The following is a 26,315-nucleotide window of genomic DNA, read 5'->3' as shown; positions in this document are numbered from 1 at the left end:
GCTTTTCGATGATTGTTGGTGACTATTCATTTGTGAATGATGCTGCTTCTTGAAAAATTGAGCATCATTTGAATCTGAAAATGGTGGAGGGATGCCATTGTTGAAAAGACACCATGAAAGAATATGTCTTTTCATAAAAATTGTCTTAAGGCATCTTTTGTGATTTTATATAAACTCATTTTTGGGTTAATATAAAAATCATAATTCCAATAATCTCCTTTCAATTTTTCATTTTAATTTTTAATTATTTATTTTCGTTTTTGGATGGTTTTTGAAAAGTTATATTTTTTAGGCACTAAATTATAAATAGTTTTTTAGATAGTGAATTACAAATGATTTTCAAAGAGTAAATTGTAACAGCACAAAAGTTAAGGGTGTATGTTGTAAAAATGTCTTTGAGGGATGGTTTTTCAATTCCGTAGGTTTAAACTTACATTTCTCTAATCATAGAGAAGAGACATATTATATCCCACCGGCGGATTTGTTGGAACTAAATTAGTTTGGCCACTAGTAGGCTGCGAATATCACCTCAAAAATAGCGACATCACACTTTTAAGCTTATCTTTAGGTGAACAATTTTTTATCTTTCCGCCCTAACCCAAACATTTTATTCAACTCATTTTCTGTAGAATGCCCTAAAATGAGCTAGCAAAACATATGGACGGAGTGGATTTCTGCAAACATCACGGTGGCCCACCAAGCATCTCAGTTCAGGAATTTCGGGCTTTCCCGGAAATCCGAGTCCGCATGTAACCAGGCGAGCGTTTTCCATTACGTTTGCGTACTACCGTAGGGATCTCACTCACGTGTGCGGCCGACGGACCGTGTGAGGAGAGCTGCTGGGCATTCATCACCGTCGCCTGATTTAATTCCCCACAGAAAAGAGAAGGAGAGAAATCAGGTCTGGAAGGAAAGAAGGAGATGAGTAGCAAAGGGAAGAACTTCCGTCGTAGAGCCGAAGAAGACGAAGACATCAATGGAGAAGACAGCAACACCCAATCCCACCCTAACGGCACCAAGGCCAAGAAGCCTCCTCCACAACAACAACAACAACAACCACAACGAAACCGCCACAATCATCAAGCCCCCAAACTCCTCAGCTTTGCCGCAGACGAAGAAGACGACGAAAACGATTCTCCTACAACCGCTACAGTCCATCGCCGCAGAGACAGAGACAGGTCCCATTCTCGTCCGAGCAAGCCGTCATCGTCTGGCTTCCCTCCTTCCTCTTCCCACCAACACAAGATCACCTCCTCCAAGGACCGCCGGCCCCTCTCCTCGACCGCAGGTTCCACACCTTCCAACGTCCAACCCCAGGCCGGTGAGTACACCACAGAAAAGCTCCGCGAGCTGCAGAAGAACACCCGCACCCTCGCTAGCTCCAAGCCCTCCTCCGCAACCAAATCCCTGGAGCCGGTTGTCGTCTTGAAGGGCCTCCTCAAGCCCACCTCCCCTCCTACGCCACCACTCACCTTGGAAGATGAAGAAGTAGCAGCATCTGAAGAGGTAGTATTGGACCACAGAAGAAGGAATTTGGAGAGAGACAAGGATGATGCAGAGTCCCGGCTAGCTACAATGGGTCTCGGCAAATCTACTAAGGATTCTCTGATACCTGATCAGGCCACCATCAATGCCATCCGAGCCAAGAGGGAGCGGCTCCGGCAGTCGCGAGCGCCTGATTACATCTCCTTGGATGGGGGCACTAACCAACAGGGGTTAAGCGATGATGAGCCTGAATTCGAAGGTAGAATTGCATTGCTTGGGGAGAAGACAGATGGTGCGACGAAGGGTATATTCGAAAGCTTTGATAGTGGGAGGATGGCGGCTGAGGCCAGGACGAGGGTGGATGATGAGGATGAGGAGGACGAGGAGGATAAGATTTGGGAAGAGGAGCAGTTTCGGAAGGGGTTGGGAAAGAGAATGGACGATGGTTCAAACCGAGGGGGTCACAGCATCCCAGCAGTCCAGCCTCTACAGCCGCAACCTTCTGTTGTCTACCCAGGGAATGTGTATCAGATGGCATCTCATGTCTCAAGTACGGGGACTGTCGGTGTCTCACGGAGTGCTGAGGTCATGTCCATATCTCAGCAGGCTGAGGTCGCCACACGAGCTTTACAAGAGAGCGTTAGGCGGCTCAAGGTATGTGACTTGGTTTCTTTCCCAAATTTGGTTTTTGAGTGTTGAAATCTGGGTTGCATTGTCTTTTGCTTCCATGGAAACTAATAAGAGTCTTCTTGAAAATATTTTAGGGGTACTTAAGTTGTAAAGGGATTACAGCTAATCAGATTACAGGGGCTGTTTGAATACCTGTATTTGCCAGTAAAGACTTTACCTGAAACCTGACAAAAAGCCATATTTCAGATTACAGGTAAAGTCTTTACAGCTAAAAAGGCATTATACATAGTAGGACACAATGGTTGATATACACTCATGATATGTGGGCCCACTGTAATGTGTATGGTACATCTAATCAGAAAGGTGTAAGGGGATCCCCCTTGCCTTTGGCCCTTACCCAATTTGAAGAAACCTTTGGGAGATCCATTGACAAGCATGGAAAAGTGAGCTGAGCTCATACATTCTGCAATCTAGCCTCTCCACTTTCAACCACACCCCATACCCTGAAGCAAGTAGTCTAAGAATTCCCAATCAACATGATCGTAAGCTTTCTCCAAGTCCAATTTAGAAACCAAATCCTTTTTCCTTTCCCTATGGCATGAATTGATAACCTCATTCGCTATCAACGAGCTATCCATAATCTGCCTACCTTCCACAAAGGCCCCTTGAACTTTAAGATAAGATGCCCTAGAGAAGAGCAAAATCTCAAGGCTAGGACTTTGGCTAGGATTTTGTATGGAGCTTCAATTAAACTGATAGGGTGGAAATCTTTGAGGGTTTTTGCACCTTTCTTAAGAATCAACGCTATGAATGTAGCACCCAACTCTAAAGCAAGCTTGCTATTCATTGAGAACTCTTCAATAAATCTCACAAAATCGTTTTTAATCAAACCCCATAATATCTAAAAGAACACAATCGGAAAGTCATCCTGACCTAACGTTTTGTCCCCTCCGAGCTCTTGAACCGCCTTACATACCTCATACTTCAATGTAACCTTTTCTAATGCGACGGTAGGTTCGGAAAAAAAGAGATTCAAATTGTAGATTGTTTAGCTATGGTTTGGATATGTTAGGATAAAAAAGTAAGTCCTTATAGAAATGAAGAATGGCATCACATACGTTGGATTTCCCTTCTATACAGACCCCATTCACTGTCACACTTTTGATTCTATTGGTGCGCGCTCTAGCACTAGTGACCCCATGGAAGAAATTGGTGTTGTTATCCCATTCCTTGAGCTAGGTGGTGCACGATCATTACTTCCATTTGATTTCCTCCACTTGTAGGAAATTATTGTAGATGACTTGAAGAGAGTCCCTATGATCACGTTACTTCCATTTGATTTTTTCAATGATAAATATCCACGAACAACTGGTTGATGCAACCAAATGCCCACACAAGCCAATTGATTAAGATTTGAAGAATCCACCTGTTCAAATTGTCTTAATCGATGATCTGGACCAAATCCGTGGTTTGATGGGATCAACGGTTAGATTCCATTGTGAGGCTGAGAGGATTGATCGGATGGTCATTGTATTTCTAGAATTTATTTGTTTTAGTTAGTTAATATGGTTTAACTAACTTTCAAGGTGGCCGCGTTTGCATGGTTGGTGGGGAGGAAAAAGGTTCTTACAGTTGAAAATCTACGAAGGCGCAGCATGATACTTCCTAATGCGTGTTTATTATGTTATAGTGATGATGAGTCGATTGATCACCTATTTATTCATTGTACTTTTGCATCAAAGTTGTGGTTCAGTTTCCTGAATATGTTTAGAGTTTCATGGGTTATTCCAAGATCAATTGATCGGTTCTTCTTAGCTTGGCATGGAGGGGGTAAAAGCAAGATTGGGAAACAAATTTGACATTTATATTTATTAGCAGGTCTTTGGAGCATTTGGTTAGAGGAATAGTCGTTGTTTCCAAATTTGAAGAGACCACTTTCTTGAAATTTTTAATAGGGCAAAAAGGATTGTAATTGAATGGGCACAAGTAGCTATTTTTTTAAAGCTTCTGCAAGTTATAGGTTGTAGCCTTTTTTGTTTTTGTTTTTGTTTTTGTTTTGTTTGTTTTGTTTTTTTTTGGGGTTTTTTTTTTTTTCGTTTTTAAAGTTTCTTTTGTATTGTTTGGCTTTTGGCTTGTTTTTCAATAGAATTTTTTTTTTCTTTTTAAGCCTATATAAGGCTATATTATGTAGATGTAAATTTTTTTGCATTATCGTGATGATTTAAATGAAACTTCTTTGTTTTATTTTTTGTTTATTCAGTAGAGGATTTGGAGAGGGGGTTTTTCGTGGTCTCTAGTGTTCGGGTAGAGGATTATTGGGTTCTTTCCCACAATGTCTTTCTTCTTTTCTTTGATCTTGCATCCCCTTTTGGGGTTTGTATTAATTGGTATCAGAGCAAGTTCTACTTTTCGGAAACTTTTAAAAAAGGGTAATTTCTTCATCTCAATCCTTCCCTTTCATCATTCCCTCCTTCCTCAATCCTTTATCTTCCATTTTCTTTTCCTTTACCCTTTTCCCTTCCCAAATCACCAAACCCTGAGCTGTACATTTCCCCCTTTTCTACCGAACTCGTTGAATCCTAACCGTACTAAGTGTGTCCACACACACATACATACATATATGCGTGCGTACATGCACACACACACACACACACACACACACACAAAACCCATCAAATCCTGATTGTACCCGTTTTCCAACCTACCAAATCCTAATCCCGTTCCAACCCATCCAACTGTACATTTCCCCCTTCCCCCAAACTCTTCCAACCCTAACTGTACTATATGTGTGCATGCGCGTGCGTGCCATCAAACACATCAAACCCTGATCGTACCCATTTCCAACTACCAAATCCTAATCCTATTCCAACCCATCAAACCCATCAATTTTCTTGCCCCCCCTCTTCCTTAAAATCCATCCCAAACCCCCAAAACGCTTAGATCTAGAACTCAAGACTAAAGTTTAACCTATATTCTTTCATGTTCTTTCTTAGAGATGTTATAGATAGGAAGATGTTCATATACCTTATACAATTATCTCTATTCGGACACCCATGCCTGTCCACATCCATTGCGTTATTCTTTTCTGAGTTACTTCGATGGTTGAGATTGTCCATTGTATCACCTCGAGTCATACCCATCTTCATATGTGGCTTATGGTGATTCCCTTCAACTCCTCTCCATATGTTATGAACGACGACAACCACATGTTCATTATTCAAAAGCATCCTATTGCACGCAAATGTCCGCAATGGCTAAGGGTGTTCAAGTGATGTATGAGGAGAATTTATGGGAACTCAGAGATTAGAGCGTTAAAGTTTGATATTGTGAAAGAATCTAAGGAGGCGATAAGAGCTTGCTTCGAGCCCTTGATTGAACAAGAAAAACGTTATGGACTTCAATCTATCGTCTCTGGAGTTCCTAAGAATTTTAATTTTATTTATTTTTTATTTTTTTTATTTTTTTGTACCTGAAGCAAGTGTGGCGACCTAAGAGGAATTCATTGTTGGCTTGCTTGATGGATCCATGAATGCACCTATTGATGGATTAATAACTCCGATTGAAGGAAGCACCAATAAAAATGGATGAACAATCATCGTGTGACACAGTAAAGGAGATTGAAGGATTAACAAGTATGGATGATTCAATGGTCAAAGAGATGGATAATTTCACGATCAGCATGGTGCCATCTTAATTAATGTCAATCAAGGCCAGCTGTGATGAAGGGCCCACAAATGACATCTAGAACAAGGCAAACCACCAAGAAGCGAAAGAAAAGATGGCATGTATTTCAACGCCTTATTATGCATAAGCTGCTCGCCAGGTGTATAGGTCTCCTCCATCAACTGCCAACGAAACTGAAGAAAAGACGCGCTACAAACAAGGATCTTCCTAGGAGATTGTGATCACCAATTTAAACTCAAGGATGGGTCCTTTTTTTAAGCCGGGGGAGTTGATGCAACCAAATGGCCACATGAGTTGATTGATTAAGATTCGAAGAATCCACCTGTTTAACTTCTCTTGACGATCTAGACCAAATCCATGGTTTGATGATCAATCTGATGGGATCAATGGTTAGATTACATTGTGAGGTTGAGAGGATCAATCAGATGGTTAGTATATTTTTAGGACTTATTGTTTTAGTTAGTTATTAGGGTTTGATCAAGTATTTAATAATTTGCCTTTTTCTTATTTTCATCATTTTTTAGTGGGCCACTTATGGGGCACCAATTGATGTTTGAATGATATGAGATTGGTCCCATTTGGTAGCCCATTGAGTTAACTTCCAAACAAGCCCAAGATCATGCAATTCTAACTCCATCTGGATGAGTTTTGGGCCATTTATATATGGCTCATATGGCAGTGATGAGACTTAGGGGCAGTTTGGTCATTTCCTATTAGGACTTGTCTTTTGGTTTGAAGCCTATATAAGGCTATGTTATGGAAGTGTAATGCATTATTATGATGATTTAAATAAAACTTCTTTGCTTTTTTACTTTTTTATCTGGTAGAAGATTTGGAGAGGGGGTTATTTGCGGTCTCTAGCATTTGGCTAGATGGTTGTCAGGTTCTTTCTTGCAATCTCTTTCTTCTTTTCTTTGATCAATTTGTATCCCCTTTTGGGGTTTGCATTACTAGCTAAGAAGATCTTTTCTATGATTATCTCTTGGATGCGGTTCGTCAAAATTTTAGGGGAATGCTGTGGTGTTGTTCCAATCCTGATAGGCTGAAATTTTGTCTATTGGGTCCCTAGATTATACTCCTTCAGTGGCTTTGACTACCTTCCTATTGGGATTGTTAAATTAAATTGTGGTAGATGATCTTTCAGTAATCTGGGGCCGCAGGTATTGGCAGAATCACTAGGGAACAGTAGCAGTCATACTTGCTAGAAATTTCTGGGCATGTGGGAATTGAACGCTCCAGTTTTGCAGGGCCAACAGTCATTCTCCTATCATGTAAACTGGTGGCGAAATTTCAGCCCTGTCATCTCATTGTTGAAGGTGACTCCAATAATGCTACTTTGTGGCTGGTGGTTCTCTCATGACCAAGGTGTTCTATAACAGTAACAGTGATTGTAATGGCCATTGCCGTTACTGTTATGATACAGGCTGTCAAGGCCATTATGGCCTGTAAAAAAAAAAAAAAAATCTGTTTCAGGACCATTACCACCGGTCATTTTTTCTGTAATGGATGTTTCGGCCCTGTAACGTGTAACAGTTACAGCTGTTACCATTACGTAACTGTTTTCACATACCATGCTCGTGCCTTTGAGATTAGCAGACGTGATAGGAAAGTTCAGGATTTGTGTAATGGGCAAGTCATCTCTTTCTTGCATGTTCATCGTGAAGCAAATTTGGAAGCTAACTACCTTGCTAAGAATGGTGCTAGTAAAGATTCCCTTTCTGTGGTAGATCAGAGATGAAGTAGCCCTGTCTTCTTCAATTTGCTGCAGCTTCTCGCTGCTGTTATTTCTTTTTTGTTTAGTGTTCCTGCTCTATTTTCTTTCTTTGATTTGGGCTTTTTTCTGGGCCCTCTTGTAGTTGCTTTCTCATGGTTTCAATAAAAATCTTGATCACCAATAAAAAAAAATAAAGTGGGTAAATTATTTTTATCATCTTTGCATGCCAGGGGCCTTGGGGACCCCAATAAACAGATGACATTGAAGGAATTTCTAACAAGAAAGGTGGATGTTGTTGTGATGCAAGAATCATGGATGGAATTTATTGGTGGTAAGTTGATCTTAGAAATTTGCTGAGCTGCAAATATTGGTTTCCATTTCCTTCTTGTGATGGGATTAGTTGGTGTCACTGTAACGTGGAACAAAGACACGGTGGTAGTTGAAGAGGACCATCATCATCTAAGCCCTATACCAACTAATTGGGGTCAGCTATGGCCTTATAGGGGAATATTCAGTCTTGTTTTGATGCTATTTTGTTTGGGGAGCATTTTTCATGGGTCTTTTACTGCTATGTAATTTCTGGGAAGGATAAAATGGGGCAAATTGAAAGTGAAACCTTGGTCTTTGTTGGGGTGGGTGATCAATATGTTCCCTTTTTCCTATATAAGAAGTTGAGGGTTGGAGATAAAACACCAGCATGAGAGGTTTTGCAGAATTCCTGGCAGCTAATGATCACATGGATCTTCCTTTGAGTGGGGGTCCTTACCCTTGATCGAGTAATCAAAGCGAAAAAACAAAATCTGGTAATGTTCAAGCTAGATTGCTTCCTCATTTCAAGTGGATAGGTGACGCACTACCACAATGCAGTTCAATCCATCCTCTCAAGATCAAGTTCAGATCACGCTCCATTAGGGGTTGTTTGGATGCCTGTAAGTTGTGTTAGTTGTAAAGGGTTTACATGTAACTCACTTGTATCCACAGGTAGCGTTTGGATGAGAATTTTCACCTGTAAATGAGGTATTAGCTATAAGTGACTTACGGGAAAAATCGCCATTTGTAAACATTTGAAAAAGGAGACATTTCACTTATCCGTGAGTGAGTTTCACTCAAAGGTCTTTTTTTTTTTTTTTTGAAAGATTGGCTATAAAGAAGAGAATGGCTCTCTCTCTCTCTCTCTCTCTCTCTCTCTCTCACTACCATCTTTTACGTTCTTAGAGAAAGTGGAGAAGAAGGCTCTCCTCTCCTTTTCAAGCTATGCTAAGCCCATGTGTATCCAATGAAGCTCGTACATGCCACAAATGTGGCATGATAGGTCCAAGATTATCAACTGTTAGCACCTTCTTTCTTCCCACAAGCCATGCCAAAGCTGCCACTTTGGGAGGAGCCCTACAATGCTATACAAAAGCTGTATGGCTAATTTGCCCATCTGTTGAAGACCCAGAAATGAAATTATAAAATGATTTGACCGAAAATTTGTTAGATTTTTCCCTAATACATACCATAGAATCCTACTCTCCCACCGATGGCATTCTCTTTTGAGGCAATTCCAACAATTTAATAATCTCTTCTACTTCATCTTCCAACAGATTCATTCTGCATAAAGGGGCCCAAATAATCTCATTCACTTCGAAAGAGTAACAACGAGCAACCATGATATTCGGCTTCATTGATATTCTAGCCAATCGGGGAGAAACTTCTTGAAGTGGTTTATCTCCCATCCAAACATCTTCCCAAGAATGTACACTCCCTCCATCCCCTAAATAGAAAAGCCTACACCCACCTCGGACTTCCCTTTCAATCCTGCTATTGCATTCCAAGCCCCCGATGCTTGATATAAAGACGACGCTCTTATCTATCTTCTCCCTTCCTTTAGTCCATATTTCTTTACTGTGTCCTGTTTCAATAAATTACCTTCAAAAGGAAAATAGCTGCTTCTATGGTTGATTGGGCTCTAGTAAGTCCCAAATTGCATGGAGTCCTGAGAGAGTTCTTCAGAAAGTGGAGATGTGCATCGGGCACTAACCGGCGCCTCCATAGCCACAATTTTTATTGTTTTTTGGGCCTCATTTCTTGTTTTTCCCGTTTGTGTTTGTTGGTTTTGTTGCAGTTTCAGCTTGTTGTAGTATGTGAATTTCGCTGCCCTTGTTTTCTCTAGGATTTAGTTAGGTGACTTTTGGAGTGGTGAGAGCAAGGATTAAGAATCAGTTTTGGGTGAGACTTGTCTAAGCATCTGACCGAGTCGCATCGCCAGCTACTCGATATAATTTAGGAATGCTGTCTTCTGATGCATATGCATGCACAATTTTAGTTCAATTTGACATCTTTTGATACATTTGGGTATGAGTAACGAGTTTTAATTTGACCTTGCACTCTTATCTTTTCTTTATGGAGTAACTCACAGAAGAACCATTTCTTAGATGGCTGTTACCAATGAAAATTTATCTGCAACCATTGAATATCATTCTTGAAAAATTGTACACTCAAATCCTTTCACTACAATATTTTCTGTATAACTGAGGAATGTTGTTGAGAATTTTGGCATGGGTTCTAATTGACTCTGAACTTGACTTGTTTTTTATTAGGAAACTCATGGCAGAACCATGTCTTCAATTGCAAGAACTGATGAGAGTTTGTCTGCATCACTATTGAATATCACTGCTCTTGAAAAGTCTCTATCAGCTGCTGGTGAGAAGTTCGTTTTCATGCAAAAGCTTCGTGACTTTGTTTCTGTTATATGTGCCTTTTTACAGGTATGGAGTTTCAGTCTGGATTCTTTGTCTGTGTTTGTACTTCTCTATAGCTTCCACCATGCTTGATCCATCTCTTGAACAGAATAATAGTTGAACACAATTTTGTGGATTTTCTGTTGTGCATTCATAACATGGGTGGAAAACACCTGCCCCTTGAATGCTTATCACAATTCTGTTGTTACCTTTTTTTTTTTGAAAGGCAATTGTACCAAGAATTTTATGTTGGAAGGCGTATGTGTAGGGGTGTACATCGAGTCGAACCGAGTCGAGCTGGCCTCAGCTCGACTTGGCTCGGCCACTAGCTGACCTCAGCTCGAACTCGGCTCGGCTTGGTCCTCGAGCCTGACTGGCCAGCTCGGCTCGGTTTGGTCAGCGGCTCAGGCCAGTTCGAGCCGAGTTCGCCATTGCAGCATTTCCACAAACACCTGGACTGCACCTTCAAAATCCCTCTGTATGTGAAACAGAAGCAATGGTTTTACAGGTATTTTATCAAAAACCTTCTAAGCAACATAAAAACCAAGAAAAACCAAGAAAAAAAAAGGTATTTGTTTCATGTACATACCTTCCTTGCCACCAGCCACACTTCGTTGAGTCATTTTATCAAACACTTGGTGAGCAACATCAATGGCAAAGTAACCGAGTCACCAAACTGGTTCAATCTGAGTTTGATTCGAGCTGGATTCGATCCGAGTCGAGTCAAGCTGGGGCCTGCTCGAACTCGGCTCGAACTCATTTTCGAGCTCAAAAAATCAGCTCAACTCGGCTCGAACTCAGCTTTGAACCAAGTCAAATCGAGCTTTTTCGAGTCGAGCGAGCTAACCGAGCTAGCTTGGTTCGTGTACACCCCTACGTATGTGCGTATGTGGTCTTTTAATTCGAAGTATTTGCGTCTATTGCTGTGTTTGTTGTTTACTTAAGTCAATAGTTTCCCTCTTGAATTAGTACATCCCTTAGAAAACTTCACTTGGGGTTTAGTGTTCCATTGGGTAAATTAGGGGTGAAAAGATTCTAGGAGTCTGTTCGACTTCTTATCATTCTTTAGAGACCTCTTCTTGCATTTGTTTGTGCACTCATATATCCCTATTATACCATACATTCTGAAAGTGGTCTTAGTTGCTACCTGAGCAGCCTGAGTTATCTGGCTTATGCTTGGTTCATGTTGAAAATAAAGTTGTAGATCAAATCCTGCTCCCCTCTATTGCTATCCTTAGGGGTTCTGGTCAACCCAAAACCCAAATGACCCAAGCCGAGTTTGGGTTGTCAATGTCGTCGGGTTGGGTTAAGGTTGGACAACACCAAGCTGATTGAAACAGGTTGGGTTCGGGTTGAGTAAATTTGGGTCATGTTAGGTACGTTGGGAACAATCACATGTATTTTGGGTTGGATCGGGTCAGGTTGCAGGTTGGAGGTTGGGTCCTCTTGAGGTTGGGTCGGGCTTGGTTTGACCCTCAACCCGATTCAACCTGCACGGTTGCACCCTCAGCTATCATGGTCCTTACTACAAATGTGAATTTCTTGATCTTGTGTTGGGACAAGATACAAGACTATGGAGATGGGAGAGGTCTGGAAAATTTTCTCTGTAGCCGCTTTATGGAAAGTTGATGGACGAAGGCATTGGGGATGCCTCAATGGTGTGGTTGTGGGATGCGAGCTTCCCTCCTATGATTACTGCTTTTGGGTATTTGGTGGGCCAGGAGAAGGGTGCTCAATATTGATCATTTGTACAGCTGGAAAATAATAAGTGTGAATGATTGTTGCATTTGTTAGAAGGATGCTGAAAGTGTGTATTATTTATTTGGTCATTGTCCATTTTCTAGAAAGATTTGGTGGTGCCGTTGCAACCGATTTGGTGTTGCTTTGTTGATGCCTGGATCTATGGCTGCAGTGATGGAGACGTGGCCAATGTGACAGTGTTGTGAAGTCTATATTCTCTAGCCGTCTTTTGGGCACTTTGGAATAAGAGATGAGATAGGTCTTCTATCAAGAAAAGTGATTCAGCTTAAAGAAGAAACTAAGTAGCTACTCGAGCGGATGGGTGAAAGTTAAAACAAACTTTGCAATTATGGGAAAGAAGACTCCTGTAGGAATTTTTAAGAAATTCTGATGTAATGTGGATGTGAGGGCTTGTGTTCTCCTTGTTGATTAAATTACTTTTTCAGTAAAAAAGAAAAAAAAAAAAGAAACTTAATTCATGGTTCTTACATCTTAGCTTGACTTGGTCAAGTTTTTTACTAAACTAGATGCTGATTTCTGACAAACTCATTGAGTCAATTATTTCAAGTCACATCACACTCTGATGAATTTCATTTGACTGGATGAAGTTTTGGGTTCCTACTATGGTGCATGTGCACCTGCACAATGGGAAAATCACCTGGATACTGCCCACTTGAATCTTATATATTTGTTCTGGTTTGGTAGATTTATGTTTCTTCTCTTCTTTCCTTCTTTTAGCCTTTTCCTCTGATTATTGTTACGGTTATGATACTTTTGGTTTCTCTGCACTGATTAGGAGTAAGTTGGTTCAAGTTGAAGTCTCTAGAAGGGCAAGGGGAAGGCCCAAAAGGATGTGGGTAGAGGTAGTATACTTGGTTATCTGTGGTTTAGCTGAAGACATGGTCCCCAATAGAGTGGAATGGCAGAATTTGTGTAGCGGAACACAATTAGTTGGGATGAGGCTTAGATGATGATGATAATGGAGATCCTAATGCTAAAATTTGTTCGAGTTGAACAATAATGACCCTGATCATAATTTATGAAAAAGAAAGATAAAATAGCAAAAACATGAGCTCTCTATCTAATTGAATCCAGATATATTTCTAGGGAGCCAAGTTGCCCAAACCTTCTAGCTAGATGCTGCTCCTGCTTCAAACATGCTTCGGACTCACACTTCTACACTTGCGTCCTAGCTGCTTGCAAACATTTTGAAATAGGTGCTTTTCTGCACCTGCAACTGAATCCAATGCTGCTTCCCTTCGCACTTCGTGCAACTATAGAACCAACTTTTTAGACACTTGTTTTGATTCCCAGGTTGAGTGGTGCTCCATGACACTGTTGAGAGCCTCAGTCATTTTTTTACCGTCGCTATGCTTAACATTTTTCTTCGGTTTTGAGGTAGAGAATTTGTGGTTCACTACTTGCTAAGTTTCTATATGCCTCTCTGTTGGCATGATATTCTTTGCAAGCCATATAGCGTTTTCTCGAGTATGCCTAATTCAACTTGCTATGGTTCTTAAACCACATTATTGGAACCATTTTAATTTCAGGATAAAGCTCCTTACATAGAAGAACTTGAAGAGCAAATGCAGAAGCTTCATGAAGAACGTGCATCAGCTATTGTAGAAAGACGGGCTGCTGATATTGCTGATGAAATGACAGAAGTGGAAGCAGCTGTGAACGCAGCAATGCCAATATTCAGTAAAGGTGGTGGTACGACAGCGGTTGCTGCTGCCGCCACGGCGGCACAGGCTGCATCTTTGGCGGCAAGAGAACAATCAAATTTACCAGTTCAATTAGATGAGTTTGGTAGAGATGTGAACCAGCAGAAACGCATGGATTTGATCCGAAGGTCTGAGGCGCGAAAACGCCGTAGGGCTCGATCCGAGTCGAAGAGACTGTCATCTACTGGTGATGACAGTGCATATCGAGTAGAAGGAGAGTCGAGCACTGATGAGAGCGAAAGTGAGAGTAGCTCTTACCAGTCTAACCGTGACGTGCTGCTGCAAACCGCTGAACAAGTTTTCAGTGATGCAGCTGATGAGTATTCTGAACTTTCCATTGTCAAAGAAAGGCTTGAGAAATGGAAGAAATATTATTCATCTAGCTACCGTGATGCTTATATGTCTCTAAGTGCACCTGCTATCTTCTCCCCTTATGTGAGATTGGAGCTTCTAAAATGGGACCCACTCTATGAAGCTGCCGATTTCAATGATATGCAATGGTATATATTCTCATAACTAAGTGCATGTTTTACCTACATGCTCTATCCTTTTTGTGGTGGCAATATTTTTTTTCCGTTGCTTTCCTTCCTTGCTCTGATTCTTTTTTTGTTTTTTGTTTTTTGTTTTTTTGTTTTGTTTTTGTTAATGTCACGCATTTAGGCATTCTCTACTGTTCAATTATGGTTTACCAGAAGATGGAAGTGACTTCAATCTAGATGATGCTGATGCTAACCTTATTCCTGAACTTGTGGAAAAGGTTGCTCTTCCCATTCTGCATCACGAAATTGCTCATTGCTGGGATATGCTCAGTACAAGAGGGACAAAAAATGCAGTTTCTGCTACGAAATTGGTTATTAGTTACATTCCAGCTTCCAGTGAAGCTCTACAGGAATTGTTGGCTGCTGTCCGCAACCGTCTAGCTGATGCCGTTGATAACCTTTCTGTATGTCCTCTAATCAGTTCAGCCCTACCATTTTCATGCACGATAATTGGTTGTATCTGCATGTGAATATTATGATAATTGTTTTGATCTAACTTTCTTCTATAACATTCCAATTTATAGGTCCCAACTTGGAACAGTCTTGTCATGAAGGTTGTGCCAAATGCAGGACGGACCGCCGCATATCGCTTTGGAATGTCTGTTCGTTTGTTGAAAAATATTTGCTATTGGAAAGATATCCTTGCACTCCCAATTCTCGAGCAGCTTGTTCTTGATGAACTTTTAAGTGGAAAAGTTCTGCCTCACATTCGAAGTGTCACACCCAATATCCATGATGCAATTACGAGGACAGAGAGGGTCATTGCGTCATTATCAGGGGTTTGGTCTGGCCCTAGTGTCACAGGGGGGCACAGGTACCTCTTTTTTCCCTACTGGCTCATTATTGTCATCACCACCACCACAGCTACCATCATCATACCATTGTATCTTATCACCAAATGTTGTTACAAAATGGGAGTGTTGGGCAACTAACAGGCAATATGAGCAGATGATAAGTGTTGCAGAGGTGTCATTGCATTATATGTTTTCCCATTATTGTCTAAAATGCTATGGGTCACAGTGATGGCATCTGTTGACGGGTGCATGTTAATGTTGTAAAAGTTCTGCGATTACTCATTATCCCAACTGCTTCTGTTGATAATATGTAAACTGCCTTGCTTATGGATGCATTTAGCTGTACCGCCAAATTGTGGCTGGCGGATTTTCCCAACCTTAATGTGCTCAACTTTTGGGGTGACTTGGAAAAATGGAGTCGAAGTAAGCTAGTTTCTGTTTTCCACTTCCTCTGCCCCTAGACATGATTGAGATTGGAATGGTAAAATCCTGTTCTTATCTCATCCATGTTTTGGGACTGTGCATCCGGTTTGTCTTGAGAACTTGGAAAACCAGAGCATGCCCTAAGCTTTTTTTCTTTTCTTTTTTGTCCAAGAAAAGCAGGAATAATCTGAGCTGGAAACAATTTTATTACATGTTCTATGTAACTGTACCCTTCTGTATCCAAACTAGGAGCTTCTACTGTTAACTGATACTGATAGATGCCTAGGAATTTCTGGAAGTGAACCTTTGTTGGAATATGTCACTAGACCAACGGCTTTGATTTTTTTCTTTTTTGGGGTCCTCTTGATTGTTAGATGATGATGTGTTTTGTACTATAGGCCTATTTTTGTAATTACAGTAATTGTTTGGGGTAAGGGTACTTGTATTATGTTATATTCTTTTCTTATTTGTACTCGAATTGTATAAAACCGATAAGGTTTTGTGGGATGAGAAATGTTTGCGTACCATGTTGTATGTGATCCTTCGCATTCAACACCTCTTTTCCTGCCAGTGTGCCGTGTTGTAGAACATCCAAAATGTGCAGAAGGTGTCCAGTGCCATAAAGATCACCTGGGCTGACAACCAGGATGTTCTACTCATCATGCGGCCTACACCCTGGAAGTCAGTGGGACGGCCAATGGTCTGATGCAACATTGAATAAGTTCAGAAAGTCTAACTGGATCATATACAAATGATTGTTTACAAAGTTCAGAAAGTCTAACTAGATCATAGAACTGTCAATGGTATTGAGAACGGAAATCATAAATTGCGAAGCCATGGGATCTTTATAAAAATTTCATAACTTGTATGTCTATGCAAATTAGCACACAACTTAAACTCTTCGATGGTGTATCTTGTACGCAAACAAAATCTTCACCTTTTTTAAGAATCACAAACAAAATCATCATCATCATCATCTAAGCCTTTTCCCAACTAATTGGGACAGCTACATGAATCCTTTTCCGCCATTCCACTCTATCAAGGGCCATAATTTCAGTTTGACCATAGGTCATCAAGTCTTTACCTACCTCCAACCTTGTCCCTTGGGCCTTCCCCTTCCCCTTCCCCTTTTAAGGCCTTCAACTTGTAAAAACAAACCCCTTGTAATTGGTGCAATTCTTGGTCTCCATTGCACATGGCCAAACCATCTAAGTCTACTTTCTCTCATCTTCTTACCTATTTACTCCTAAATTCCTTCAAATGCATTCATTTCTAATTCTTTCCTTGTCTTGCCACTCATCTATCCCAACATCCTCATTTCAGCTACACATCCTATGGACATGTTGTTCCTTAACCGCCCAACATTTTGTCCCATAAAGCATGGCTGGTTGTATAACTATCGTAGAAAATTTCCATTTCAGTTTGAGTGGTACACTTCAATCTCATTAAAACTCTAGAGGTACATCTCCATTTCTTCCACCCTGGTTGAATTCTATGGGTAAGGCCCTTCTCAATCCCTCCACTCATGAATTATCGACCCAAGATATTGAAAGTGGTCGTTTTGGGAAACTTCTTTGTCAACAATCTTTCTAATTCCTCATGCTCACTCCTATTGTTACTAAAATTGCACTCCATATAATCTGTTTTAGTCCGACTAATTTTAAATCCTTTAGATTCTAAAGCACCTCTCAATAAATCTAGCTTTGTGCTTACGCTGTCCCTAATCTTGTCAATCAAAACTATTGCATTTGCAAATAACATATGCCATGGGATCTCTTCCTGCAAATGCCTTGTTAACTCGTCCATGACCAATGTGAAAAGTTATAGGTTCAATGCCGACCCCGGTGCAAGCCTATAGTAGTTGAAAACTCACTTATATCTCCACTAGGGGTCCTCACATTTGTTATTGCTACCTCATACATATCCTTAATCATATCAATATATCATCTTGAAACTCCTCTCTCCCAACACCCACCAAATTAGTTCTCTAGGGACCCTATCGTAAGCTTCTCTAAATTAGTAAAGACCATGTGAAGATCCTTCCTCGTCTCCCTATATTTCTTCATTTGTCTAAATAAGAATATAGATTCAGTCGTAGAACTCCCTGGCATGAAACCAAACTGATTTTCTGATACATTCATCTCATGCCATAGTCTTTGCTCAATCACTCTTTCCCATAGTTCATAGTATGGTTCATAAGTTTAATGCCACGATAGTTAGTGCAGCTGTGTATGTCTCCTTTGTTCTTATAAATAGGTACCAACTACCATGTATGTTTCATAGTACTCTTTTTATTTTACCATGAATGGGGTGAAAAATAAACAAATAAATCTAAACATGACTTCGATAAACTCTCGTCTCTCCTGACATTAAAGGGATAAGACTCTCCACTTCTCAAATTCCTAGACATGGACATGGATCTAAGTATTCCATTTTTGACATACTATTCATAATCACAAGTATAGTTTCTACTCGGGACATATTTAACTGTTCTATTAAAATTACTAAGCTGAGGTAATGGTTAGTTTTTTTTTTTTTCTAGAATATTAAGTGAAAACTACAAACATTTGTGGGGTTTTTACAGTGACCTTTTACAATATGACAATAATATAAGAAAGTTGTTGGGATTTCAAAATAACAAATTTAACATGATAGGATTGTGTTTAAGACATTGAGAAGTACCTGCTGCCAGTATAAGTATGGTGTCATATCTGACTTGATAAGCTGAGTGGATATGCACATATCTGGGTTCACGTGTGTATGCCACTTGGCTCATATAGTATCTTTTAGAATGTTATTATGTTTTAGGTCATGGTCACGACTCATGAGGCATTAAGCACTCACTATCTAGTAATGTTCATGAGGCATTACTGTTCAAATGATCAGTCATTGACTACGCAACGTATTATTGATTTCAAGGTGATGAATGGAAATCTAGCCGTTTCATCCTTGGTATCATTAGGAAATTGAACTTTCTAGAGGTGCTGATGATATCATGTTTAAGAGCCTGCGAAGTTATTATTGTCATCGAAAGCAGCAATTTTTAAGTGGTCTGAGAAGTTGCTGTTGTTACTTGTGTAAAAGAAAATTGCAAGAAAATCGAGATGTTCACAATGTTCTGATTCTAGAAGGTTTATGTAGCGATTCTGTGCACCATTATTATTTTTGTCAATTCTTGGTAAGTTACGAGCAGCCAACAGAATTGACTAGGAGGCCCATACCATGTGTGTGGTAAACTGTAGATAGTCTGATGAAATCCTCTGGAAGTCATGAAAGGCTAAAAATTGAAAGATACGGAGAGAATGGAGAATACTGAACGTTGAACCACAAAATACTTGCTTGGAGTAATTAAATTACAGATGCCACTTAGATGAAATACTTGATGGGCTATTTTGGCGAAAATTACAAATAAGGAAGAAAGAACCTTTGAGAATAGCGAATATGAATGACTGGCTTAATTTGACTATGAACCACAGTGTGCCATGATGGAGGCTATGTAACGGCAACAGTGGCATCTGTTAGGCGTTATGGGGTCGTAATGTCCGTTATGGAAAATTTGACCGATAATGGCCTATTATGGGGCTGATACCTTTTTGTTTTGTTTTGGTTTTTTTTTTTTTTTTTTTGGATGATGACAGGGTGTCCCCGCCCCCTTTAAGGAGGGACTATTCCCCCTGGATGCACGTAATCACTTAGAACACAACTTAGATGACATGCGGTGTTAATTGGTAAGGTTGGGCTGACTACTACTTGGCAGCAGCAACCACTGCATGCACCTGTTCAATACCCCCAACATGGAAACTGACCATGCACACTGCCATATCTATCTTGTTCTATGATGATTATGGAGTGATTTACAGGGACACACCCTGGTATACATGTTTACATACATCATCACCATCACCATCATAGGCTTGTCCCAACTATTTGAGGTTGGCTCCAAGAATCCATTTTTGCCAATCATATTTGAAACAGGATTTCTCATGATTGCTCGGGGAAAGACTGCTAACCTGACATCAACCCTTCTCATTAATGTTTATGCACGCAAGCTTCGTTTTGTGTGTTATATAGAGAAGTAATCACGTATAGGTGATATATGTGAACTTCTCATTTGTCAGATTCCTTTGTGGAAGAATTGCCCACAATTTCTTCTGATGGGAATGAATGAGGAAATGTTATATCATTCCATAGCAAATCTGGAATCCTGGTTACATACTCAGGCTGGTCCTGTGTCTCGAGATATGTATTTCATCAAGCAACAGGTGAACATTCACAATAGCTTATCATGTATTTCATCAGTGGCATCTGTAATTCAATACATGTGAACTGTCAATACATACATCTGTGTTTTGTGTCTTTCCTGATGTCTCACTTATGTAGGATATTTAAGCCAGCACATGTGGGCCATAACGTGAATATCAACTGCGCTGAAAATCAGGCTGATATGCTCATGTGGGCTGCACAGTCACATTCAATGGTTAGAGGATGGTCTGACTCAACATACAGGCTTGGCCCCACCTCACAGTGGATCAGCCTGATGTTCATGCAAGGTGATCTTTACCCCAATCTTTCGCACAAACAACATATCCTACACACATGACATGTTGGCGGGATGGACGGGGCTGTTTCTGAAAGTTCATGTACAGGCCTTCATGTCTTCGTCACTATTATATCTCGTCACTGGATGTACACAGACATGGTTTACTAATTGAATAAGACTAGATGATGGTGCACGTGCCATTCTGAGATATCACTGATGCTGTGATGTTGAAAGCTCTCTTTTCTTGTATCGTGCAGTCAGAAGTTGCAACCGCTGGTGGAGCACATAGCAACATTAGGAAAGACTTTGGAGAAGCGGCATGCTTCAGGTGCGAATAGTGATACTGAGATAAGTGGGCTTGCTCGGCGCTTGAAGAAGATGCTCGTTGAGCTCAATGAATATGACAAAGCCAGGGCAGTCTTGAGGACCTTTCAGCTTAAAGAGGCGCTTTAGGTTTACTTCATGCGGTGAGTCTTGGTTTCATGAAATTTGCAGCACTTTCAACGCCTTTGTTGTTTTCTACTGAAAACCTGTCTAGCCTTCTCTGCCGCTTCGTTATTGTAGTTTATAATGGTTTCTAATGCATTAATATTGCATCTCCCTTCATACATGTATAGATCTCTAGGCGTCCTCTCAGGTCTCTAGGCATAATGTAGCAGTGTCCAGTCCTATTAGTTATTGGACTTGAAAGTTTATGCCTAGGCAAAGTCCAAAACTCTTTAAACTGGGGCCAAATAAAGCCTGGTCCACTCTCACCCTAATTCTAGGGGCTATGGTACATCAATTTTCACTGGACAAAGAAAAATTCAAATCATTGATTTGAACTGCCCATTTAGATCACCCTGGCTATCATGCAAAAGTCAGCTGATTGGATGTTCCTAAGCTTCTGATTGGCAGTGTGCAAAATGGAGGGTGAAAACTATTCAAAGAAAAATGGGTCTTTTAATCAATTTGAGTCATTCATCTTCTTTGCCACATTCTAGTGCTATGACCATGACAGTGTAAAGAATCACTCTGGTCGGATGCTGAATCATTTGATCTATGGCTTGAAAAATAGATGGGTATCATCCATTATGATTTTTATTGTGGGTTACAAAGAGTGAGCTGGAAAGAAATGGATGGTCACATCATTGATAGTTGCATCATGGATCTATGATGCTTGTATTTGTACACATGGTCCTCTTGGTGGGCGAATTTTCGTGCATTTTGGGCACAGGCATGTTCAACATGGCCTCCATCCAATGAGGAACCCAGACCCCCAATCCGTGTGACATGCTGGCACTGTCTTGTGAATCACCTTTTTGAATTCCTCAAGGGCTTCTCATTACTGGCTTTGGAATAGAAACTGAAGATACATGTGCGAGGAAGGATAGCTATACTGATTCAGTATGATAGCCAGCAATTATTCCTATTCAGGAAACAGTGGGGTCTGGGAAATTAACTGCATCAGAAATTTGAGGGATTGGGAGGTGATCGAATATGTTGATCTGCTTCAATGTCTTTCTACCGTTTCTTTGGACGCTTCCTCTCTCGACAAACTCATCTGGAATAGTCATAGATCTGGCAATTTTTCGGTGAAATCGTTATACGCGTTTTTGGCCGCTAACTCTTCCTCCTCGTCGCAGATCTCCCCTTTCTTTTGGAAAACTGCAGCTCCTCCCAAGTTCATTTCCTTTGGCTGGCTTGTAGTTATGAACCGGATCCTTACGATCGATAATCTCAGGAAGCGTGGGATGCAACCTGTTAATATTTGCAGCTGCTGCATGTGTGATGAAGAGACAGTAGACCATCTCTTGGTCCATTGTCCTTTTATCTCTCACATTTGGTGGGACTTTTGGCCTCGTTTCAATTTTGTCGGCTGCATTCCTTCCTCGGCCGCGTCCTTGCTCGCAGTTTGGCACAGTCACAAGATTGGTAAAGTGAAAACAAGAATCTGGAGTATGGCGATATTTGCTATTTGGTGGGCTGTCTGGACGGAAAGAAATGAGAGAGTGTTCAACGACTCTCAGGCTACAGCCAAATCTGTGGGATCCTTCGCCAAAAACTTGGTTTTTGAATGGGTGACGAATGTAATGGGTTTAAAGGACTATAATCTTGTTTTTTTAGGCTTTTTTTAGGCTCTTAGTTCTGCCTTGGGTCTGCTATGTCAGCAGTCCTTTTTGTATGCTTTTTTCTTTTAATATATTTTCTCCTTTACTTTCAAAAAATAAAATAAAAATATTGATGATCTCCCAAAGATGAAATATCAGTAGTTTTTCAGTTACTGATCCATTGCAACTGCAGTTTTGGAACTTCAGGAGGCCAGGTTTGAGCCAAGCGAAATAATTTTTTTGAATAGTCCGGGAGGTCCAGTCCAACCAGTCCAAGATCTGGACCCAAACAAATCCGGGCTCCAGCCCATTGACGGCCCACCCCAGTTCAATGACTTTTACATAGAACAGCATGCATTAATAGGGCTGTGGCAGGCCCTTTATATAAGGGCTGTGCTTCAAAAATCAGACATCCGAAAATTCTAGCCATTTCTTTTCTTCCTGTGCACTTATTGTAACCGTTGTTTTCTACACCATCTAATCGGTGGATCTCGGAAAAATTTCTGTCCACAGCAGGTCCCGCAAGATGAACCATCCAGATTGATACGCCAATCTGCGGCATGTACTGGGAGAGCTCTGCCATAGTCAGGTTCCACTAAAATCCACCATAGTGTTGGCCCATTGGAGGAAAGGCCAAAGTGAACTCTCTTGAGTGAGAAGGATTTATGACTTTAGAACTGGTGTGCCGAACTACCAAACATGGGGAAATTAATCAAGTGCAGTCCACCAAGAACATGTTGTGCGGCAGTTTTAGACTGGTCCACTCATCACGCAGACGACGCTTATGGAAACTACGTCCATGAAGTCTCTAACCATCATCCAATTCTGCACCACCTAGCCCGCCCCCGAATCTGCTCAATGGGAACTATGTCCGTGATGTCCCATCTGATGGATATGCATGCTTGTGGAGAATCCAAGTCTATGATTGTTAATCCGATTTTGGGCGTGTCATCAATATACAATGTGTCGTCATTTGGACAGTTTACACCACAAACATGGACATGGAGGGCACAATTGGAAACGAAAATTTTGTAGGCATAAAAGAATCAGTTGCCACATGCAACTGTCCGTCTGTGATCATCATCTAAAATATTTGGCCTTCTCTTGGTTGAATGTGGATGGTGGTCAGGTTCTCTTTCTTAGCTGTACCTTTGTTTAGCTATGTAATGGAAGTAAGGATTTTTCCATCTGGGACATTTCTGGGATATTTTTACTAGATAAATGATACACTGTCAGACCCAGGTTTGGATTATTGAATGTCTGAACTGAAAGTCCAAATGCTGTACAATCTGTTGGCCTAAACACTATGTTAGCTTATAGAATTACAGGGGCATGGATGTTGGCACACCTTAACTGTGGTTCCATGGGCACGATCCTATAGAGTTTTCAGTCACTGCTGCATCAAACAGAACTATTTCTAGTGTCTGCATTTAGGACCTTCATCAGATTATTTATAAATCACGTGATATGCGGATTTATATATAGACATTCAAAATGTGTGATCATGAAAGTTTGTGTAAGATCCAAATCGTCCAGCAGGTTGGCCCCTCTCTTAATATGCCCTGGCTCGAAAATTGACTGCATCAGTCTCTTGGGGGCATCATGTTGGTGCGTCGCAGGTGCTGTATAATGAAAATTACCATTCTTTGAGCAGGCTATTGGATTACTGAAACTTCAAGCTGTTACTCCACATCTAAGGATAAAAGTGGAAATAGCAGGGCTGCCATAGGCAATCTTTTGTCCAATGTCCAGGCTCTTCCTAGCTTCTGTTTGATTTGGGTCCCTTGAAAATTTTCTTGGAAGTTCTCTCTTATTTATAACTTTTCATTTTCTATTAAAATGTTAGGGTTTTGAAAGTAAGGGGCTTGCTTGGATGGAGCATGGCCTAAAATTATACTAATGAAATGATCCTAACCATCCAATTGGTGGCTCTCAGGTACAGTTAAAAACTTTATGGTCAATGATCAAATTCAATTGGAAAACCTCTTCTTTGAAACTGACTTGTTCGCTTTGCTCTCTCACCTCTCACCTGATCAGCAGTCATTTTAATGGTGCTACTGCTTCCTCAAATAAGGGAGTGAATAAAGATTTTAAAGAATGTATACATCGCTCTGGCTACCATTTCTAAAACAGGGAAAACTACTTAAAGGTGCATGAAATCAATATTGTCCATCAAGTGCAAAACCCCTTGTTTATCCTTGATCCCAAAAATCAGTCTGATTCAACAATCAGGTATGGCCCACCTAAGTTTTGAAATACCATGAATTTTGGGTAATTCTTTCATCCTGATGAGTCATATCAGATGAATGGATTGAATGGCATATAAACACTATGGTGGGCTGTATATAAAACTAGTGGTAGGGCTTCTATCCCAACTATTTCCTATGTTGTAACTCTCCTGAGCTTTGGATTACCATGATTTTTCATCTTGACGAGGCACGTTAGATTAATGGATTGGATGGCATATAAACACCATGGTGGGCCCTACAAAACACTAATGGTGGCCTCCCTGAGTTTTTTGTATTCAATGATTAAAATGCAGCAGCCTACTTTCGTACGAGGTGGATCTAATGGAAATGCCACCCATGTGGCTGTTGGTTTGTGAAAATAACCCTGGTTGGCACCTAGAGCAAGGTACTCTAGCGCGGTTCAATTGGGTGGGCCACACCATAGGGAACAATGGGGATGGGATGCCAGCTGTAGGTTTATGTGTTTGGCTACTATGGTGTATCTAGGGGTGTACATCGAGTTGAACCGAGTCGAGCTGGCCTCAGCTCGGCCACTAGTTGACCTTAGCTCGAGCTTGGCTTGGCTCGGTCCTCGAGCCTGACTGGCCAGCTCGTCTGGATTCGGTCAGCAGCTTGGGCCAATTTGAGCCGAGTTCGAGCCAAGATTGAGCCGAGTTTGCCATTGCAGTATTTTCACAAACACTTGGACTGCACCTTCAAAATCCCACTGTATTTGAAACAGCAGCAATGGTTTTATAGGTATTTTATCAAACACTTTCTAAGCAACATAAAAATCAAGAAAAAAAGGGTGTTGGTTTCATATACATACCTTCCTTGCCACCAGCCACACTTCTTTGAGTCATTTTATCAAACATGTGGTGAGCAACATCAATATCAAAGTAACCGAGTCACCGAACTAGTTCGATCCAAGTTTGATTCGAGCTGGGTTTGATCCGAGTCAAGTTGATCCGTGGCCAGCACGAACTCATTTTCGAGCTTAAAAGATCAGCTCAGCCCAAACTCAGCTTCGAACCGAGTCAAATTGAGCCTTTTCAAGTGAGTCGAGCGAGCTAACTGAGCTAGCTCGGTTCGTGTACACCTCTAGGTGTATCATTCATCAAACCCGTAAATCAGGTGTAACTCACCAGCATGAAGTGAAAATACAGAAATCAGCCTGACACAAGTATCAAGTGGGCCACCCCTATATAGTTAAAGGTTTTAGTAGCACTTTTTACATAGTTCCCATTTTCTGGCCCTGTTGTGTTTTTCTCAGGCTGATCTTATGTTTATATGGTTAAAAGAATGGTTCTCACCTATGGACAGAGTAGATTTTCATGCAAAACATGCTGGTCCGGCATAGCGTGTATGTTTTAAGCGTCCACTACGTGCCTACAACTAACCCAACACCACATGAGGGAGAATGCAAATCAGATCCACCCCATCCATCGGGTGCGTCACTAAGTTTTCACCGTGGATCCTAAAAATAAATTTCATAAAAGACTTAGGTGGGCCACACCATATGGAATAGTGTAAATCATGCCTAAAAACTCTACTTTGACGTGGTGTGACATAAGTCTAATAACGTCATGATTTTCGAGGAATCCATTCAACTCTGGTGTGTCATGTCAGGGAGTAGATTGGATGGCATGTATACACCAGTCCCCACATAAAATTTGGATGATATTAACGGTGGGACTTCCCATCTCAATCATTCCCAATGATGTAGCCACCTCGGCTTCAAATTACCTGATTTTTGGGATCTAGTGCCGACAAAAGGTAGTGAACCTGATGAATGGGATGGATTTCATCCACATAAAGTGTACTATCCACATCAGGGAATTGTGCAGGTTAGTATAATTTAGCCAATTAAAAAAGAGAAAAGAAAAAGGTGATTGACTTGTTGAAATGGGCTGAAATAGGTACAATAAAGTTCAATGAAAAAAATTATTCAAGATGGTCTTATCTAATTAGGTTTAAAAAAATGGGCAGCTTTATATAAAA

General features: G+C 40.8%; 1 protein-coding gene across 6 annotated transcripts; it reads left to right on the top strand.

Annotated features, from left to right (window-relative positions):
* Positions 1-752: 752 nt before the first annotated feature.
* LOC131252609 (transcriptional repressor ILP1) lies at positions 753-24,614 on the top strand. Of its 6 annotated transcripts, XR_009174605.1 has the most exons (8): positions 753-2,139; positions 10,096-10,263; positions 13,527-14,200; positions 14,361-14,643; positions 14,764-15,053; positions 20,254-20,463; positions 23,933-24,022; positions 24,127-24,614. XR_009174605.1 is itself a non-coding variant. In XM_058253263.1 (7 exons), the coding sequence occupies exons 1-6, from the start codon at positions 922-924 to the stop codon at positions 20,447-20,449; spliced, it is 2,829 nt and encodes a 942-aa protein (XP_058109246.1). In that variant the 5' UTR covers positions 753-921; the 3' UTR covers positions 20,450-20,463; positions 24,023-24,614. The 6 variants fall into 6 exon arrangements, 5 of the variants coding, with proteins under 5 accessions (XP_058109246.1, XP_058109250.1, XP_058109237.1 ...); XM_058253263.1 differs by lacking the exon at positions 23,933-24,022 and having other exon boundaries at positions 24,023-24,614; XM_058253267.1 differs by having other exon boundaries at positions 23,933-24,614.
* Positions 24,615-26,315: the final 1,701 nt, after the last annotated feature.

Source organism: Magnolia sinica, chromosome 1 (assembly GCF_029962835.1).
Source record: "Magnolia sinica isolate HGM2019 chromosome 1, MsV1, whole genome shotgun sequence".
NCBI lineage: Eukaryota > Viridiplantae > Streptophyta > Magnoliopsida > Magnoliales > Magnoliaceae > Magnolia > Magnolia sinica.
The sequence above is the reverse complement of the archived record's forward strand: the minus strand, read 5'-3'. Positions and strand labels throughout refer to the sequence as shown.